This window comes from Rhopilema esculentum, chromosome 4 (assembly GCF_057945365.1).
Source record: "Rhopilema esculentum isolate cy_ngs chromosome 4, ASM5794536v1, whole genome shotgun sequence".
NCBI lineage: Eukaryota > Metazoa > Cnidaria > Scyphozoa > Rhizostomeae > Rhizostomatidae > Rhopilema > Rhopilema esculentum.
In genome coordinates this window covers 10,366,277-10,386,799 of record NC_142818.1, presented here as the reverse complement: position 1 = coordinate 10,386,799, position 20,523 = coordinate 10,366,277, and the positions used below count along the sequence as shown (strand labels likewise).

General features: G+C 35.2%; 1 protein-coding gene across 1 annotated transcript; it reads left to right on the top strand.

The window, feature by feature from the left end:
- The first annotated feature begins 22 nt into the window (after nt 1-22).
- LOC135690688 (uncharacterized) lies at nt 23-19,640 on the top strand. Its single transcript, XM_065208314.2, has 23 exons — nt 23-192; nt 1,062-1,092; nt 1,578-1,640; nt 2,103-2,116; nt 2,904-2,969; nt 4,782-4,831; nt 5,231-5,258; nt 6,633-6,658; nt 7,096-7,151; nt 7,685-9,233; nt 10,016-10,107; nt 10,398-10,485; nt 10,785-10,855; nt 11,460-11,523; nt 11,911-11,950; nt 14,549-14,630; nt 15,592-15,647; nt 15,916-16,019; nt 16,778-16,837; nt 17,442-17,545; nt 17,924-18,027; nt 18,296-18,427; nt 18,953-19,640. The coding sequence occupies exons 1-23, from the start codon at nt 170-172 to the stop codon at nt 19,077-19,079; spliced, it is 3,030 nt and encodes a 1,009-aa protein (XP_065064386.2). The 5' UTR covers nt 23-169; the 3' UTR covers nt 19,080-19,640.
- Nucleotides 19,641-20,523: the final 883 nt, after the last annotated feature.

Sequence of the window (20,523 nt, the reverse complement as noted above, 5' to 3'; positions counted from 1 at the left end):
AACAACGGAAAGCAGAGAGCAAGAATGTGGAGGAGCATTTTGAACGACCAACTGACGGTTTGAGTTTCGCGCGCAAGCACAAATTTTGTTTGGCTTCTTTGTATGGACAAAATTGATGGCAATAAATGAATTCGTGGTATAAGTTCACGTAAATATAAGGAATTAGAGGATGGAGAATATTATTCAAGAAAGGTGAGCTATTTTTGTTTTATGCAGGTAATATTCGACCAATCGTCTATAGAAACCGAGCCGAAGCATTTAGTTAGGGATAGCAACATAGGCCTATCTAACCCAAATATCTAAATCAAATAATACTAGAAGAGCTGATGTGTAAACTTAAAAGCATAGATAAATAAGCCGATAACTTGAAATTAATAAGAAGTCATTTGAGGGTGTTAGGGCAGAAGCAAAAGTAGAAAAGCAAATTATTCTTAAGTTGTTTGCAATTTGATTCAGATTAGAAGATGGGAGATCATCATAATTAGAAACTCAATGAAATACTGGGAAAAAAAGGCAAACGTCACAAATTTATTAAATCTTGATGAGACTTGTGATGTTGTTTGTATTCCTCAATTTTTCTCTGGATCTTTATTGATATTTCCCAGTATGATGCCCACAAATGATGTTGTACAAAAGATGACCTCGAGAACTTGTTCCAGCTCCTTAGATAATTTTTCAAGGATGCTATGGTGCAAAATTCTAGAAACAGCATAACCCTCTTTGTTGTGATTTGGGATCATGATAGAGTCCAAAGAGAAAGTTTATGTTGGCGAATGTTGTTTGAAACTCTCTAAAGCATTTAATAGTCATTTAATTGCACTGAATATAAGCAGTGCAAAACTCAGATTAGAATAGGCTAATATAAGAACGAGCTGTATGCATCTTTTTTCAGAGCAAGGCCTTTTTTTGGATGCAAATTGGAACATGGCCTGCTAAGGAAATTGAATATTAAAGTAAAAAAAGCTACTGAATAAAGGAACTTTATTATAAGATCTGAGCTATGTCCTTGTCATTTATACAAAGATGATTGTTTAAATAGATTTTTCTGTTAATCTTTTTAGGAAAAAGGTCAAGTCAAGCAGAAGATCATCTGTAAGTATATATGCCTTGTAACTCAAAATATTTCATTCATATATATATGTTGAATATGGGCTTTTGATGTGTAGAACAGGTTCTATGCTGCTCCTCTGAGGTTTATACTTAATATGATCGTCATGCAATTGTCCATATGTTTATATGCTCTGACCCACATCCAACAATCCAATGCAAGCCAATACATGTCCAGGCTCTCCTAGACCATGTACACCTAGCATTAAAATTCATCAAAACTCCATCACAGTCCTTGCACACATTATAAAAAAACAACCTAAGAAAGTATTTATAGCCATGAACAAGAGGTTTTGGTCATTGTACATAATCAATTGATAGACCATTCATTGATTTGTGCAGAAAAATGTTTACCTCTTCTCTGATACCTTTCTTTTTAGATTGAATCATTCTCTGTATTACTAGCTTTTATTTCCTTCCTTCTAAAGTTATTCTGAGCTGAATTTAATAGCAAAATTACTTTGTTGCAGATTCTGAAGAAATCTCCTTGTAGACTGCCATTAGAAGATCTAAATGTGAACAATGATGCTGTGGTAAAGAAACTTCTTTTTGATTTAGCCTTATCTACAATGGCCCACCCATAACTGCTACAGCAAAAAAAATATTCACAGCAATTGAAAATAGTTGGCAGCACTCCCAGAAAATGCCACGGCGATAGTCAGCAGCATTCCAAAAGTTTTTAAAAATGTGTAACTGCCCAGACAATGTTCCCAAGGCTAATGTTGTTCAAGTGCTAATTGCCTGTAGCACTCCTAAAAGTTACATTTTCCATTGAGATGTGGTTACTGGTTAATTCAGCTGGGTTTGCACAGGGGCTGACGCTATCATGAGTGAATATTGGCATCAAACAAAAAGCCTGCTTTCTCCTATCTTATACTTATTTGTGATGCTTCTCATTGCTTCTCAAGATTGAGTATGTATCTAGAAAAGTCTGTTGAAGTTTGTATAATCTTTAGCAATTTTGTCATTTAATCAACTACTTTTTTCTTTTTTAGGATTCCAGAACCATGTAAGTTTCTATATTTTTTAAAGTTTCCTGCATAAGCCAATTCTATCTATAAGCCAAGGCCATTGCCAAAGCTATTTCTTGAATTTTAGCGACATCCCATGTATAAGCTGCCCCCAAATATTGCAGAAGGATGACCCTTAACTCCCTGTAAAAGTTCAGCAAAATGATATATATTTTTTAAAAATCAAGTTTATATCACCACAAAAATGATGTCCAAATTCTTGCAACAATATACTTTTAATTTAATGTCATTTTGACATGTAAAACTGTGCCTGTACATGCTTTGATAATGATAAAAATTTCCCGATGTTGAAACTTGGCCTCAGAAAAATAATAGATTCGAGTTTTCAAACCAGATGGAACCCACCCTAAGAAGATTCAAGACCTTGTCCCTTTGACATCAAATAACCTGAATAGAAATTTTGGCTTCACGGACAAATAGGGAAGATTTTCATGCAGCTTTTCATTAGGGCAAGCCAATGCTTTGCTTTCTACTGGTGATTTTTAAGGGATTTCAGACCCTCTTAAGAACTAGCTGAAGTTTAAGTAGTCTTCTTTCTCAGATTGTTTATACTTTGTGCTCTAGTGACAAAATTTATATAAGGATGCTTTAGCCCTGTTACTGCACCCTTCTTCTTGAGACATAAGGTCCAACTGGGGGTAATGTTGCCAGTTGAAGAAACTTGATTCACTTGAATTATCTTTTATCTTTCTAAGCTTTTTATCCTAAATTGGTTAGTAATCAGCAATAGAAGAGACTGAACAAATTTAACTTCTGGTGTTCTAGGGGAGGTAAGAAGGTCAGACGATCAGTAGGAAGGAGAGTTAGTTTTGCAGAGAAACCACAAATAAAGTGAGTATTGTTGAGAACCATATCATTTCTTGATGATAAACAAATCTTGTTGATTTGCAAATCATCAAATATTTTCTCATTTTGCTCAGTTTACAAACCACTTCTCTAAATTTATCAGTTTTAATACAAAAATAGAGATTTTTAATGATCTCAGTATAAATGCTTGAAAACATTTTCTTCAAAAATGCAAACCAATTAATCCAATCTAAATATCAAGTTAGTCCAGCTTTTCTCAGCTTAAGTAAAGCAAAGCTTAAATGCAAAATGCCAGGTAAATTAATCATAAAAAGAAAATTTTTCAAATGCAAATTCAAATGCAGTTAAAATACAGTCAGTCATTGATACCACAGTCTTCTCTTGGGCACTGAATTCTATGTATTTGGTCTCCATTTTTTTATTTTTTACTTAAAGAAACACCGTGTTTTATTCTTAATTCCACTGAAAAAGATTCCACCCCTAAAACAATCTAAATGCTACCCAGAATGGATAATGGTAAAACTATGTTAAAATGAAACCCATTTCCAGGCCTGGCCGTTTGTATTTTTATAGGTGAGCTGTCAATCGTTCCCCTCATTTGCTGAGGCGAGCTAAATCAGTAACACATGATGTAACAGAATGTACTTTAAAGACAATCGACAGATGACTTAAGCCCCTTTAGTATCTGTCGGTTGCCTTTAATAGTCTCAGCCAGGAGTATGCTGTTTTACTTCTTTCAATTTGTATTTGCTTTAACCGTGACTTAGGCACCCCATTTACTTGAAGTATTTAAAAGAACAGACTCTTTCAGTTTCATGTACTGGTACAACACAAAAAACAACAATTCTCTTGCCAAAAAATCTTTTTGTTGTACAGAATTTGAAAATGGCTTCTGAAAACAAATTTTGAAACAAACTTAAGTTATACGTCTAGCACTCTTCAGAGTATTAAACGTCAGAACATAGATGGAAAACTCTACGCTAAAATACCCAGTTTTGGATCGAAATAGGCCAATCAGAAAACGCGAGCACATGACCGTTGAGGTTGTCCAATCAGTACCTCTTCCCTATTGAAAATATTACCAACGGAGTCCTAAGGTGAACACGAACTCCTACTGTCTACACAAGAGCGGTCTGTCATGTTTATATAGTAGGTAGCTAGATGGAACGATGATCAGACTTTGCCAATAATGCGAAACATGTCGCCGTTATAGTTTTCACCCAATCTGGGTTTTTCAGTAAATGCAGCTGGATAGTGGAATTTCATGTTCTGGTTGTAGTTTTGATCTGCAAGACAGAGTACCCTGTTCTCTTTGAGGGATAGTTTTGTTTCTATTGCTGGAAGGGACCTGCTGTTTTAGTATATACGCCAATCTACAATACCTACCAATTTCTTCGACTTTCCTTCCAAAAATATGCCTGTTTTCTTAAGATTGAAAGGTTCTAATCGCTACAAACGTACCTTGCGCTTAACTATCCTTTTCCAAATAGATCGAAGTTCATGCCTATTATAACAAAAACCGCCCAACAAGCAAAAAGTTAATTGCAAAAAATGCAATGACTGGAGAAATCGCTGTTACAAAAATAACCTAATCAACCCTTGCAAGTTTTCAGGGTTCTCTGAATAGGAAAAGGGCAAATGAATGGAAAGTTTAGGGGGGGCAATTCTCCTGACATGTTCTGTTCATTCAATTCATAGCTCGCCTCAAGTTGCGAGGGGAGCGTGGAGGCGAGCGCGAGCTATCGCTCGCCTCAAACCGCCAGGCCTGCATTTCTCTCGTATAATTGTACTATATTGTGCCTTATTTTCACACAGAAAACATTTTATCATTGATAGGGAGTTTAACAAGCACCAGAACATTCACGAGCAACTCCAAAATATTCCTGGTAAGTGTTTAAAGACAGGAATGAAGGTTTATTTTGATCACCACCTATGTGAATGGGATATTTGAAAATTCTTATCAAATTAACAGGTAGCTCTCTTGATTTATATCTGATTTGCCAATTGCGATGTAATTTTGTCGGATTAAGATTTGATTGAGAATTTCAGCAAAGTTTGGAAAATTGTTTGGACTCTGGTCTGTTGTAATTTTTAATCAAAACTCCCCTTTAATCTGCTGGGACATTCAATGTTTGAATTTGCTTATTTCATTTTCCTCCGATGTTATAAGGAATTTCTCTATCTACATTCCAAATGAAAATCAATATTTTTTAACCATCAACAATATTTTCTTCTTCCTTACTCCTTATCATACATCGAAATCATTTTTTATTTTATTTTCACAGATGGGAGAGAACATGGAATGTCCCTTGGGTAAGTTTACAGGCCCTTTTTAACATTCTAACTGGGGGGGGGGCATTCAGTCTTCAGCCCTGGTGACTTTAAATTGTTTATAACAATAGGCCATTTTCCTATTGTTATAGTCAAAAACCAAAAGCTATGTTTAGGCATCAAGCCTTATTATTCTACAGTAGAATCCCGTTATAACGTACTCGGTTATTACGTACTTTCGGGTAAAACGTACTGGTGTGCTTGGTCCCGGCAAAAGTGTGCTTGGTTTTAATCAATTTTTACTTACCCTCGTTACAACGTACTTCGGATATGACGTACTTAATACGCCGGTCCCTTAAAATACGTTATAACCGGATCATACTATACTGTGGTATCCATTTTCTTGCAATCTGCTTCTCGTTTATGTGCATTGCTTTGATTGTGATGCCGCAGACATATTGGTACTCATTCTCTATTTTTTGATGGAAATGCTGATCGTCATGTAATCGTGTTTTGCTTATGTTTCATCTGCCGGATTATTGATAAACCATTGGTCCGTGCACGCGTACTGGCTGCTAGCGACTTCTAGTTTTAGCAAACTGGACCTGACCTATTTAGCTAAAGCAATTAAAATGGTTATTCTAGTAATTCTCGGTCGTGACTAGCGATTCGAAAATGGCATCAAAGAATATGTTATGTGTGAATATCGTAAGACTCTAGTGTAAACAATGAGAGCGAATTCCCAGCATGGATAACTACCAAAGTTACCTTTGACCAATGGCGGTCGAAGAGACAGGTATAGAGACAGTAGAATCTTTGTGATGTTTAGCAATGTACAGGCTATAATGATGGAAGTCATAAAATTTGCTCGCACGATTTCGGGTTTTCCCCCTAGTACCCACACGCGACTGACTTTTTTTATTGGACTGTAAGTAATTGCTAGAATGCATTTTTACAAGATCTCGCAAAAAGGAAGGATAAAATCTCCTATCTTATTTTTGCTTTGCGTTTTAGCATTAATCGCTTCAAATTTTATTTTGCATCGATACTCATTCGACATAAGATTGTTGGATTTCTGGCCCCTTATGTTAGAATTAGTTCCAAGTTTCGAATCAACTTTTTCATCAGATATTTCGAATTAACTTATTATTTAAGATATTGGTTTACAGTTTTGAATTAACTTTTTGAAAAAATTGCGAATATTCGAGACTTAATGTTCCATACTGCAACTCACTTAAACAAGAAAGAAAATGTTTTCCTGTTGCATTTTCAAGGATTTTTAAATCTATAGTTTCTGATAGATTTGAACCCTTGGCAAACCATAACAAAGACTAGCCAAAACCTACCTGCTTTTCTTACACAGTACCCGTTTTCACCAATAACATTTTGTCAATAAGCCTACCTATTTTCACACAGGTCTGAAGGCGCTGAGAATTCCAAAGGTAGTCTTAGACTTGGCTTGCCGCCTAGTCCTTCTTTCATTACATTGCAATAAATGTTTTATTGTGTATTTGTTTTCCGTAAAGTAAAGTCTCTTTTACAGTAAATGATAAAACTTGAGTCAGTTTAGCGTCTTGCAACCCTACCTCAATTTGCAATTTAAGCCTATATACCTATGTCAATGTATAACTTTTATTGTTGCAGTGTGTTACTGTGCAAATAAACTAGGTTATTTTTCATAATATTCTCACTATCATTTGATTTGTAGACTTTCTTTATAATGAACCATTGGTTTACATTGAAACATTCGCATTTCAAAAGATGTTTTTGAACTTCAATTTTTTATCAAAATTCTTCAATTTATATTTTATTTAGCTTAAAGTATTGTGTAAGTTTGTAGAACCGTCAATGAGTTTTTATTTGGAACACTTTCTTTCAGATTTCAACATTTTCAACATGCTGGCGAAGAAACCAAATGGTCAAGGCACCAGTCAGGTATTCTTAATGTTTGTTTGTTCAGTAATCAATTCATAAATTAATTCTCTGAAATAACTTGACCATTCAGTTAAATAGCTATTATGTTGTTTGTTGCTCATACGGTTCAAAAGTCTTGCTGCAATGGTGCAAATATAGCAAAATAAATGTTTCTCAAGCGATGGTGTCGCCTTTGACCTAACATGAGGCAAGATAAAGTAAATTTGCACTTTGCCAAAACACAATGATTAAAGAGTAACGAGACTTAGTTTAGAGCATATCGATCTCTTATGGAATTCATGTCAAATTCGTCCTGTTTGGCTGTAGGTGATGCAGGAACATTGTGTCTGTCGCCTATTCCTGTCTCGTGTAAGCCTGTGATTCGGTTGCTTCTTAGTATTTCGAAAAAAGCTTGCTCATATCCTGCTGTGACGAAGCTCTTTATCTCTGGGCGTAGAATATTGAGATATATCATCCCTAACATATCCTATTACTTGGTAATATATATGTATTTTTTGAATATCTGCTTTTCATTTTATAATTTTCCTTTTTAGCCAAATGTCCTTAGCGAACTTGGATTTGGTTCAATAGCCAGTGACGTACGACGGGCCTCGGATCAAAATTCGTTGAACCGAGGTCGCAAACGCAAATCCTTTGATATCAACGACTTTGTTGAGCACGACGACGATGATACGGTTGGCGTGATACTTAGCGACCAAACAGAAGTCTATCAGGATTGTGACATGTCCTTTACTGAATGCGTTGGTGGTGATGCCAATCGTGCAAATGCAGACGAAGGTCATCAAAGTTGTATTATGAACGAAACAAAGATCTTTGATGATTTAAGCATGGATTTGACGTGTCAAACATTTTTTGAAAGTGGGGATCGTACTTCTGTTAAAGAGAATACTGCACACGTGCTGGAATCGCTTAAAGATTCTACGTACAGAGCATCAATTGGATTTTCACAGTCTGGTCTTGGTTCTTATTCCCAGGAACGACTAGATAGTTTGAAAGCACTTGCAGAAAAGAGCTTTGGCAGGAGCGAAAAATGGTATAGGGGGATGCTTGGTACAGCAGAAATGATAATGAAGGGAGCGAGCAGCCCCGGCCATTTGGCAGAATACTCGAATCCCAATAGACAGTCTGCATTTACCCCAGTCAACAATCATTCTACATTAGATAGGAGGCAGGATGACGATGTTGAGAATGATTACCATGATGACTTTGCAAAGCAGTCAGAGCTAAAACGTGGAGCTGGGCGTAAGCATTTATTTGCAGACACGATTATTCCTTTTCTCAAAAGTCAAAACAAAACAAACTCTTTGCCATCTCATGTGCTTCCTGAAATATCGGGCAACTCTTTGCCATCTCATGTGCTTCCTGGAATATCGGACAACTCTTTGCCATCTCATGTGCTTCCTGGAATATCGGACAACTCTTTGCCATCTCATGTGCTTCCTGGAATATCGGACAAATCTTTGCCATCTCATATGCTTCCTGGAATATCGGACAAATCTTTGCCATCTCATGTGCCTCCTGGACTCTCGGATGTCCGCAACGACGATCGACCCGATTCCCAAGCCACAGGGAGATTTCGCCAGGCAAGCCGTGAACACCTGTTTGCAAATTCGATCATCTCTTTCCTTAGAGATCAAGATAAGTCTATGACAAGGCCAGACGCTTTCAGCGATACGGAAACAGATCTGCCTGTTCTCAACCAAGAGCTTGTCAATAAAAGCAGTCAAATACAAGAGTGTGCTGATCAACTTGCTCATTCAACGACAATTGATGCTTACCATACTTCTGATAGACAAGTAACTGATAGGGCAGCATCCTATAATGAGGACGAACTTGTTGTGGACAATGAAAATTCAGGAAATGATTTGACTTTGCGAGAAGAAGATATCCCTGTTGAAAATACGCCGACAGAGATTTCAGTCGATTACAAGAAAGAGGCAATTCCTAATGAAGGTGAGACCGAGGAATCCTCAGAAAGCTACCAAAATGAGGCCAACTCGTTTGAAGATGAGGCGGAGGTAGTTGCAGCTGATGGTGAGGAAGATTGGCTAGAAGAAAATTGGTTGCTGTCAGAAGTATCAGGTTAGTTTTTTAAAAAAAGTTCTGATAAGTATGTATGTATAAGTGATAAGCTATCGTCTAAAAATTTTGTAGAATTAGCTTTTGAATAGATATATATATATACATAAAGTAAGGATAATTACTGTTAACCGATCTGTGATCAAATGTTTGACGCCGTATTGGCAGAGCTTGACACCTTATTTGGTGAATAGAACAGGACGGTTCTGAGCTGCTACTCTGAGTTTCACACTTAATGCGAACATCAAGCAACTGTTCTCCAAGAATGAATGAAGCGAAAAGCATCACACTTTTCACAGTTGCCTGTTGAACGCATTAAGCGTGAAACTCAGAGTAGCAGCTTAGAACCGTCCTACTCTACACAGCAAATTGCGTACATATATATAACGTATAAAGATTTATGTAGATATTGCCCAAAAATCATCAGAAATTGGCTGAATATTCTGCACGATCAGATGAAACCAGTACCAAAAAAGTGCAATTTTTGCGATTAAATCTAAATTGCAAGTATATAAAGTATATACATGTACTTCTTAAGGCTTTTTCTTAATTGGCAATGTCAGTGCTCAATCAACGTTGAAATGAGTATATCAATATGTACAGTAAATATTAGCTGTTATAGTTGCCTTCAAATGGTATGCGCTTGATACAATTTCCAGCTTTTTAGGTTTTCCTTCTGAAATAAATATTTTTTTTTATAATCTTCAAATGGTCGCTAGCGTTGATTTTACAAACAACTGTTTTTGCTGCTGATGTTTAAAGTCAAATTTTATCCTTATTTTTAGACAAAAAGCAGGAAGGAGAAACCGATAATCTTCCCGAAAATTTCAACGACGTCACTGGAAATGAGAAAACTTTGCCGACGTTACTGAGTTTAGTAAGTATTATAAGTAATCCAGGTTTGAAACGGGCATACAAAAACATGCAAGTGCTCTTAATACTGGCTATAATACTACAGAAACCAGATTTTGTATGAAAAGATCATTGTATAAGAAAAATGACTAATTTAATTGTGATAGTTCAGTCACGGAAGAGACAAATGCAAAGTTTTCTACTTAAATTCTCTGATTGGTTAAAACAGAGCCAATCGGAATTATATTTTTCTAATCATGTTTTCTGATTGGTTAAGTCCTTGATGACAATCATTTGCTTTTCTCCCCTCTTCAGGAGAACGATCCTGCCTACAAGGAAAGAATTGACTCAATAAAAAGGCAGAAAGTTGAGATGGAAGTAAAACTGGCAGAGTTAAACAGAGGTTTGTCTAGTGATATGTTGATTTTATCAGTTCAGGTAGTTAAGGCAACATATCAAATGGCAAGAGGCTTTTAAATGACCTTGGAATCAATTAAAGAACTGCTTTTCATCTAACTTTTTGCAACAGCTTTTGACTCATTTTCAGTACAGAATTGTTGAACCGTAAATCCACGAACCGGGTCCTAAAGTCGTTACGTATGTCTTATCTTGACCTAAGTCGTTACGCAGGAGGCTTTTTGCGTAAAGAGACTTTCAGCCCGGCGATGGCAAAATTTTAGAGACTTCGTTTTATCATTTCAGCTTTAGAGAAGAATCGTGAAGACTTTATTGTCTCAGAAGAGATGACAAGAGATCTTCAAAGTGAATTCAAGGTATTTTAATATATTTTCTGAAATGACCCTAGATCTGTGTAATTTTGAAGGGCAATCTAAAGTGGCTGAGGTAATCTTTCAATCAACTATTGGTCGATTAATGAGCATGTGAGTGATTCTCGCTTATTGATTGGCCAATTTTCTATTAACAGATTGCTTCAGCCACTTCAGTATCTTTTGACTGCCTTTAATTTACTCATTTGCATCTATTTGGGACTAAAAGCATATCGTGTTTATGATTCGACAATTGATGGTCATTTTTAGACTGATGTTGTGAGGGTACTTTGAAAGCGTGAAAGAGAAAAATGAAGGCTTTTATTAAAGCGTTTCTTGTACACAATGTAGAATGTAAAAATATCGACAGCAATCCAGTCTAATCGATGCTCTATTTCTTCTGTTTGTATTCAGAATTCATTTCATTTTTTTCTCGTTTTTATTGTTATTTTTTTTTAAAAAAATATTTTCATATTGAAAAGTAAATTTGCTTTTTGAATTGTAGATAGATTCCAAAAGTGCAATTACAAAGAGAGTGTCTCACAACTAAAAAAATTTTGCTAGAATAGATTTCCCCGCCCGTGATGTTTTTAATGATCACTTTTTCCAGGAAATAGAAGAGGAAGCTGCTAAGCTTGATCAAAATGAAGCTGAAATCAAACAGAGAGATACAGGTACAATTTGCGGAGTTTTATCAAGGTCGTTTGATCCATGAATTTTAGCATTCATGTATTTTTTATATATATATTTAACTGTCAATCAGTTGCTTGATGGTCGCATTCAGGGGTGGACACTTGGTCAAAAAATGGGAGGAGACAAGCCTATTGTTTTAGTGAGATGATGTCACATTTCCTATTGTTTTAGAACAAAAGATCATTGTTCTCTAAAGTATTGGGTGTCCGCCACTGGTCGCATTAGGTGTGAAACTGGGAGTTGCGACTTTGAACCGTCTTGTTCGATACAGCAAAGCTTATAAATTGATCGGGCTTCATTTCAGATGATCAATCTTTTCAATGTAAATAAACTGTTTGATGCCTTAGATTTTTGTCTCTTCGTCTTAGAACTTGAAGAACTCAAATTGAAAAAGAAAAACTTAATGGGGTAAGTGCATCAAAAAGGGGTAGTTTGATTTTACTGGTTTACAATCAACTTTAACTTTTTCAACTTTCAAGAAGGATAGGTTTGGATAGTGTATTATTGACCATGATTTTTATCTTAAAGTAGAACTATCATTAAAAAGGAATGGCGTGACAAACCTTCAAAGCTAAGCACAAAACAAAGACATATTTTTCATTATTTCGATAAAGTCTCTTATCCAATTTCTGACTAATCAGTAATCAAGGATCCACATAATTAAAGTTTACATATTCAGTTAAGCGTTTCGACTCTAGCTAGAGTCATATTCAATGAAGTGGCCTATTTCGATCCACAACTGGGTATATATATTTCCTAGCGTAGAGTTTTCGATCTATGTTCTGACGTTTTAAACTCTGAAGAGTGTCAGACGAAAAGCTTTAGCTTACTAAATGTTTGCTTTTTTCAAAGCCATTTTCAAGTTTTGTACCACCAAAAGATTGTTTGTATATAAACAATTTTACTTTTAAGAAACAATTTTGCTAAAAAGAAATTAAATTTTATTTTTGCTGTAAACTAACTAAATCTCTGCAAAATAGGCTTATTTTTATATTTATGTATATGATTAACTTTCTGCAGGGACAATTAAACAGTGTTTCAGCAGATTTTTTCTTATTTAATGAATTTTCAAATGAATTTCAATGAACATGAAATGAGCAAGGGCAGATTTTGTAACATTCCAAGATGAACCAAGACGTTAAAATATTGCCAACCTTCTTCATTTTTTTCTGTTATTAGCTTTTGTTGAAATATGAAACCTTTGCAGTACAATCTTTACGCAAATAAACCAATGTCAAATCAACGCAGAGCAGAAAAGTCAGGTGGTTAGAACTCAATTACAAATTGGCCAATGAAACATTATAATTTTTTATAAACTCGTTCTCAAGACACAAAAACTTTTGAAAAACAACGTGTTTACTTTCAGTTGGGAAGATTATTTGCATGGAGATGCCAACAATCAATTACAAATCATGTATAACATTTAGTAACATTTTACCAGACCATAAACGTTCTTGAAAAGCAGGCATTTTATTCAGTGCAAAAGCTGCTTTCTTTACCGCTGCAAGTCTTGCTGAAATCGATAAGTACGAGTGTACATTTGTAATTGTTTACTTTGCTTCTTGCAATATTTATGGACAGATTTTAAAAGTTATGATTTTCAACTTCAATTTACAATTTTCTGTAAACATTTTATTCAATTTTGTGCGATGAAGCAAACCAGTTTCGATGCAAACTGGTTAGGGCAGAACGTTCGACCATTTGTCTCGCGAGAGTTCTTGTTCTTTTTGAACGTGACCAAAATTTTATGCTTCTTGCTTTCAAATTATTTTGCAATTTTCTAAATCAGCAGTTTTTTGCATTCAATTATACGAACAATTAAATAATAGCTTTTCTTCGATCATTGTGATAAAACATTATTTCTAGACACTGCTAATGTGTCAACTCACTTGTTTCCGATGCTACCATCTTGAGGAAAGACCCTCAAAAAGTTTGCTTACACATCTATAATAAGATGAATTTTTGACGAATAAATAGTTCAACGCCAAAGAAACACAGGAAAAATTCGAGGAAATTAATGGAAAGGTTATTAAGAGAATTGTCTTTGAATTTATTTAAAAAATACTTAAAAACAGATTCCTTGCAATATTCAAAACTTTCCGGATACATTGGAGTGGGGGAGTGCAGTGTATAGTCCAACCAATGGGAATTTTAAATGAACATCGAACAGCGGTGGGACATTGTGTCTTATCTGCCATCTTCGTATAACCATGTTGATTGCGAGTTTGTTCAGTTACTGTTTTTTAGTCGCTTTTCACTCTCCGTCCCGCCGAAATTATGGCTAGACCCCTCCCCCGAAGGGCTAGCGCTACATATACATATCCACCTTAATAGCTATTTTAGGTTGAAAAATAATTTAAAAAACACTGTAAGACCCTTTTTGAAATATTCCTTACATCTGCTAGCAGTGCAATTGAAGTCCACTGTTGTTTTTGGTAGAGGAGCGTGATTTGTTGGGTTTAGGGCCGAGTCGTCGGAGGGTCATCGAGCCATTGAGGGCGTGCAAAAAGGGATGTCAATAGCGAGCGATCACGCAAAGAGCAGTAAACGCAGAGCTTAGTGCCAATAAAATTACATGTAAAATTTATCGTTCTATACGGGTGCAAAAAATCTCGAGTTTTTCTCAAAGTATATTTTCGTCGCGAGGAAAAAACGAGGGTGTGGTTTTCTCCATAGCAAACCCCTCATCCGCCATTACCATCAGATGACGCCATAGAAATAGAGCTCTCTGATTGGCTAGTCAACAAAATGTAAACAAACCAAAGAACCTATTGTTACAAAATCTGCCCTTGCTCATGAAATGCTGTTTTAATTTTTTGATTATTTCTATCCAAAATGTGCTTCCTATTCAAATTGAATACCGACCTGGCTTTGCAATTTGTTCATTATATATTCTAAGTTGAAGAAAGACTGTCAGAATTGCATTTCCTCTTGCCCCGAAATGATGAAATATCTACATATGAAATATTCAAAACTGTATTCTGATATGATTTACTTTTGCTGCAGTGATCTGGATCAGTTTGAAAAAAGAAAAGAAGAATTAAAATCGTCAAAAAAAATTCTTGATGAAAAAGTAATTGTCAAAAAGGTAAACAATGTTTTTGTTGGTACCTTTTTCTTTAATATCTGCCTAATTTATTCTTATTCTTTTCTCATTGTATTAAACATTATATCATTGTATATTTTTTGCCTTTGAAATATATTCTATATATAATAGCTAATATAGAAATATATAAAAGCTTCGTCTTGTATACTGTGACCATATAACATTTTGTAACTCACCACATAACGCATTCTAAGTTGTTAATTTTTGCATACTGTCATTTTTTCTAAATTTTTTAGTGTTTATAAATATTAAGAAATTTGAATAAACTTGAAAAAGTCAACTTAATTGAATACAATCTAATTTCTATCTCTCCTCCATTTGTTCTCCGCCTTCTTCCATCAAGACCGTTGAGAAATAGAGAAAATATCGTTCCATTTTGTTGATAAATATAGACAGATATTCAATTTGACACTTCATTTGGTCTCCCATTATGCAAGGGATGGACAGGCGTCAGTTTTCCAGGGATGAGGCTCGTATGGTATGGTTAATAGACCTGGAAATGAAGGGCCCCTGAATGCCAGCGGAAGATGGCCCGTGAAGTATTTGTATCCCAGCATCCATTGCAAGTCTGCCACTGCTTTGTGCCTTTGAATTTGCCAAAGTTTTTCTATCTAGCAGCTTCACAATCTCTCTACATAAAAATAAAAACTGCTATTGTTTAGACATAGGGAGTTCGCTTCCTCCCTTAGGCTGCATCGGTTAAGTTTCCTATAGGCCAGCGGCACTGGTGGGGTGACCTGTATATTCATGTGTTTGCGTTTTGAATTGGCCTATTCCAATCCACAACTGGGTATGCTAATATTTAGCGTAGAGGTTTCGGTCTATATTCTGACTTTTTATATGCTGAAGTGTGTCAAATGAATAGCTTTTGTACGTTTCAAATTTTTTAAAAGACAGTCATATCATCCTTGCATAAAAGCATATAATGGTATTTTTCTCGTAGGTTGAAGAAGCTGAAAGAGACAATGATCTTTTGAAGCTATATGATTACACACAGAGGTATGTCTCTTTGGTTCTAGTACTTGATGTAGCCGTCTCCTGAATATAAATAGACAATATCACCATAGATTACCTTGGTTGGTAATTTATAACCTTTCTTTACCTAGTTTTGTTCTAAATTTTCCAAAGATATAATAAAAAGAGTGGCTCATTAAGATTTTTCCACAAATTTGTCCTTATTTTTATCTCTTTTTTTCCAAGTGACCGTAACGACGCTCACGATTCAACGAATAACTACAGGGCTATAAATTTTTCATTTTGCTTTTAGGTTTTTACCTTGGTCTTTATTGAGCTATTCTACGGACCAGATTATCGTCAAGTTTTTTAATTTCAAGCTGTCAATAAGCTTTGAAAACACAGGAAAAACTCTAGGTAAGTATTTTCGCTACCTTTTGCCTTAACGAAATGGCTTTATTTTCAAAGAAAAGATCAAAACACTGTCGAAATAACACCAGATTTAGAGAGCTTTGATTTTAAGCTTGTTTTGGGTAGATTTGTTCCTTTTTTGAAGAAATTTGAGTTATTCAGAGACAATCACTTAAAAACAAATCCTCAAGAACATTGCATATCGTCTTTTCTCTTTTGGGAATTGTTTTAAGTTTATCGTTGTTTAAACTCCAATCGGCCGGGGAAGTCCTTTTTATAATGTAGTTGTTTGATAGTTATTTTGTTGTCTTTTACTCGCGCAAGCTAAATCGTTAAATTTCAGAAAATGTTTTTGCTTTTGCATTCATAAAAATGTTTATTCACGATTCATTTTTTCGGAGCACCGTCTGTTTTTAGGGGCATTTTTCATATTTTAGCTGGTTCCTCCATATTTCAAGTGCGCAATCGGAATATTTCGGTCCTAAATCTATATGGAAATATATTTTTGGATACAAAATTTCAAGTTCAACATTATCTAATATTAACATTGATATAGCTTCGCAAACAGTTTTGCTTTGAATAAAACAAACATTAAATTGCTTTGAATAAAGGGAACATTTGAATCATATTTACGTTTTTCATCTGACACTCTTAAGAGTTTAGAAAGCCACAATAATGATCGAATACGCAAAACTAGGAAATATATATACCAAATTGTTTTATATACCTATTTCTTACTTTGTTTATCTTCTTTGCAATCTTAGTGGACTCACTCTCTTCAGATGCGAAAGTTACAAAAATCAGTTTTGAGAAAAATAAAGAAGGTAAGCTGATGCCATTGGAATAATTTCTCTTTCCTTTACATAATGATTAATGATCTTCTCAACTTTAATCAGTAGTTCTAACTGTTTTCAAAACTCTTTAAATCCTCATTTCTATTTGTAATTACTAAGTCTAAGTTATTTCATGTATTTCACTGAAAAATTTCCGATTCTCCTTGATGTATGTCTATCATCTTTGCAACCAATAAACGCGTGGGAGGAATTACGCTTAGTGGCAGGCTGATCGTTGATTGGCAGATGACTTTAGCCAATTTAGTTTTTATGTCGATTGCCTTAAAAGGCAATCTGTCTCGTTGTGGATTGGTTAACGAGAACAATAGCTGGAACAATGGAACAATGCGATAAATTAAAGGGGGACTGGAAACAATAAAAAATCCCTTTGTTCTTATAATCAATCACCGTCGTGACAGATTGCCAAGAACAAACAACGATAAACAAACGTAAAACAGCTATAGCTCAATCAATTTAATGATATATTGCGTCTCGACTGTGTAAGCGATAAATTCTCTATCTCTGATACGCTGACAAGACTAAATTTGCTAAGCATTGAACTACCGTCTACAGCTGAGTTATGTTTTTCTTCAAGGTAATTCCAACGACTGGGGGAACTTTGTTTCAAAGCGACTTCTCCGTCAGATTAATACGGATTTATTAAAGACAACGTATTCAACCATACGACAAATACCCAAGGTACAACTACACAAGTGTTCCAAATTTCAATTGATGATTAAGCTTTTTTTATCTTGTATGCTAGCATGGATGTAGAATTTGAGTTTTGTCATCAAGATTACTCGACAGTTTCAAAATCTAACTACAATTAGTGGGAACCGTCATCTTTTTTGTAGACAGGAATCTTATCAAGGCAAGGGGCTATGAAAAAACAGGGAAACATTTTTTTGAAAATTTGACGGCGCATATGCCACTAGATCTGGTAAAATTGATCTGCGTCAAAAATTTCGATTATAAATTGACATATCGAAGAAAAAATGCATTTCCCAAGCACGCTAATTATTGGAATTTTGAAGTTTCACGAAACACCAAACGTGATGTTGTCTTTTTCTTTTCTAGCTGTTGGACACAGTGACTGAAATAGTTTTGGCTCACGAAAAGCTATACAAGGACCTATTCTCCGTCTGGGCAAATAACAACTTGTCGATTGAAGATGATGAGAGGTTCGTTGATCAACATGTATATGCTTCTGTGTTTTCTTAGCTAATTCAAATTTCGGGAATATTTGAAAAAAACAAACACAGTAATGCTTCTGGGGGAATGATATATACTTAATGATGAATACCCCGCGTCACGTAACTTTGCAAAGTATTTTACAATATAGTCTTTTTAGACATATTCACAAGCAAAACATGATTTTTTTCTAAAATTATGTTGGTCAAAATTTTAGTATTCAGTAAAAATATAGCATCTATATCCTTTCATTTGTAGTGTTTTAATTTCAAAATTCATCAGTCCGCCGCAAGCTCTATCTACAGAATTTCTGGTGAAGTGCAATATAGACGAGAACAGTACATTTCCCAAGATGCAACTTGAGGTTGACCATGTATTCGGAAAAGACAGGTAAGAAATAGACATTCTTAGTTTGGTCTTTGCCATTTTTGGTATTTGCCACTAGCAGAATGAGTGCGGGAACCAGGTAGATCTTGTAAATGCAGAACTATGCTTCAGTTGAATTCAGTTGATATTTCATATTGAGTTTCCAAAATTGAATTAATATTGCGATTTGATCAAATAGTTGAAGAAATTGGGAGTCTTAAAGTTGTAATGTTTAAAAACATTGGATCCAAACAAGAATTGAAAATTGCATGTATTGAAAATACTAGAGGCATTGAAAAGTTTGTTTGTAGTTAATACGAAAACTAATCGTTCGAAAGTGGTGTCTTTTCGGTAAGAATATCTTTGCATTGTTATTTTCTGCAAAGTGGGTCTGGATCTATCCTTAACTTATTGCTGAAAATTCATCCATCAAATTAATTATCAATGTTTTTTGCAAACTCTTTTCGTAATCGAGTACATAAATATGCTTTTATTGTTTAAATCAACTCTTTAATTTTGTGTTTCTAAGACTGCTTATTTTTTGGACAGAACTGAGATGATTCAAGATGCGGTTAACGACACAAAGCCCGGTTCAATGCTATTTTCAAGAACAATTAAACAAATAAAAGGCATCATATTAGATGCCCACAGACAGTATATAAATGGCCAAAGTTAAGCAGAAATTTGCATCATTGTAAGTTTAGGTCTGTTTTCAAAATGAATTCTGCTGCTGAACAACCCCTGCAAAGAAGAACTTATGGATTCAAAAAAACTACAGGCTGCCTTATTTATAATGCATTCTTTTGCCTAAGAACCTACTTTAGACTGACAAATTACAAAGTTTTTTAAGGACATTGAACCTGAGTCATCTGTTTTCGCGAGGATATACCCCCTACTGACAGGCACAACCGACTAAAGTAATATTCAAATTATACCTTAATTGGAACCTAATACAAGAAACCTTTGACTCAGCGATTCAAGAATGTTCTTTTGAAGTAACACTCAATGACTGGCTGACTATATTGAAAGCGGATCGTTCTCTACTGTACTGTCATCAACGACCAGGGACTTTCAAAATCATAGCATCCTAATTCCTAAAAGTTTGTAAACTAGGCCGTTTTTATAGTTTTCATGAAGAGAACTGACTTAGAAATATTATATCTTGTAAATAATTCCCTTACAGTAGAGCAAAAAGGACCCCGTGAGTTCCCAAATAAGATCGTTATGCTCGTTGACTCTTAAAGTGCCACTGAATTGAAAAAATCAAAAAATTTTTTATTGATGTTCTAAGTCAAGTCAGTGCTCCTGAATCCGATGGTGAAGTTCATTTTTCGGAATTGTGAAGTGTTTTGAAGCTACAACGCTTCAAAGTTGCGATTTTCAAGACTTTTTGTGCGAAAATTTGTGCGCGGTCTGTGAGGAATTTCAGGAATGTGTGACGCATTAACGTTTATAAGTCGCGGAAGTGATGCGGGCTTCAGTACTGAAAGCTTTGGTTTGGAACCTAGTACCCCACTCTATAAATAGCACAAGGGGGGTTTTTCAGGGTCAATTCATATCCTATCTTTTTCAGCGTATCAAACTGCCTATTATTACCAAGTTCCATGCTGGTATCGCGATCTAATGGCTAAATTATGTTAATTACTGCTTAGAGGTTTGGAACCTAGTACCCCAGTCTATAAATAGCACAAGGGTATATTTGTCAGCGTCTATTCACACCCTATCTTTTTCGGCGTATTAAACTGCCTATCTCTATCAAGTTTCATGCTTGTGTCATGTTTTACACAATTTGTATCTTTTTATCTTCTTACAGCCCTCACTATGGCTGAAATGACTATATAAATCTGAATGCGTCACTCGCCCCAGCCTCTTTTCGCACGACCTACTCGCAAAAGAACCCCAGAAACCCCTATTTGTGGGCCCCAAATTAAAAAACTAAACTTTTTTCCGAAATCAGCGATGATAGGTCTACCAGAATCAACAATAAAAAAAATTTCATTTTTTTCAGTTCAGTGGCACTTTAATCTACTATAAAAGTATCTTTTTCTTGTAAACAGGTTACCATAACTGAATTAGAATATTCTGGTCGCTCTTCTCTGCTTTTAATCGATTTCATTCAA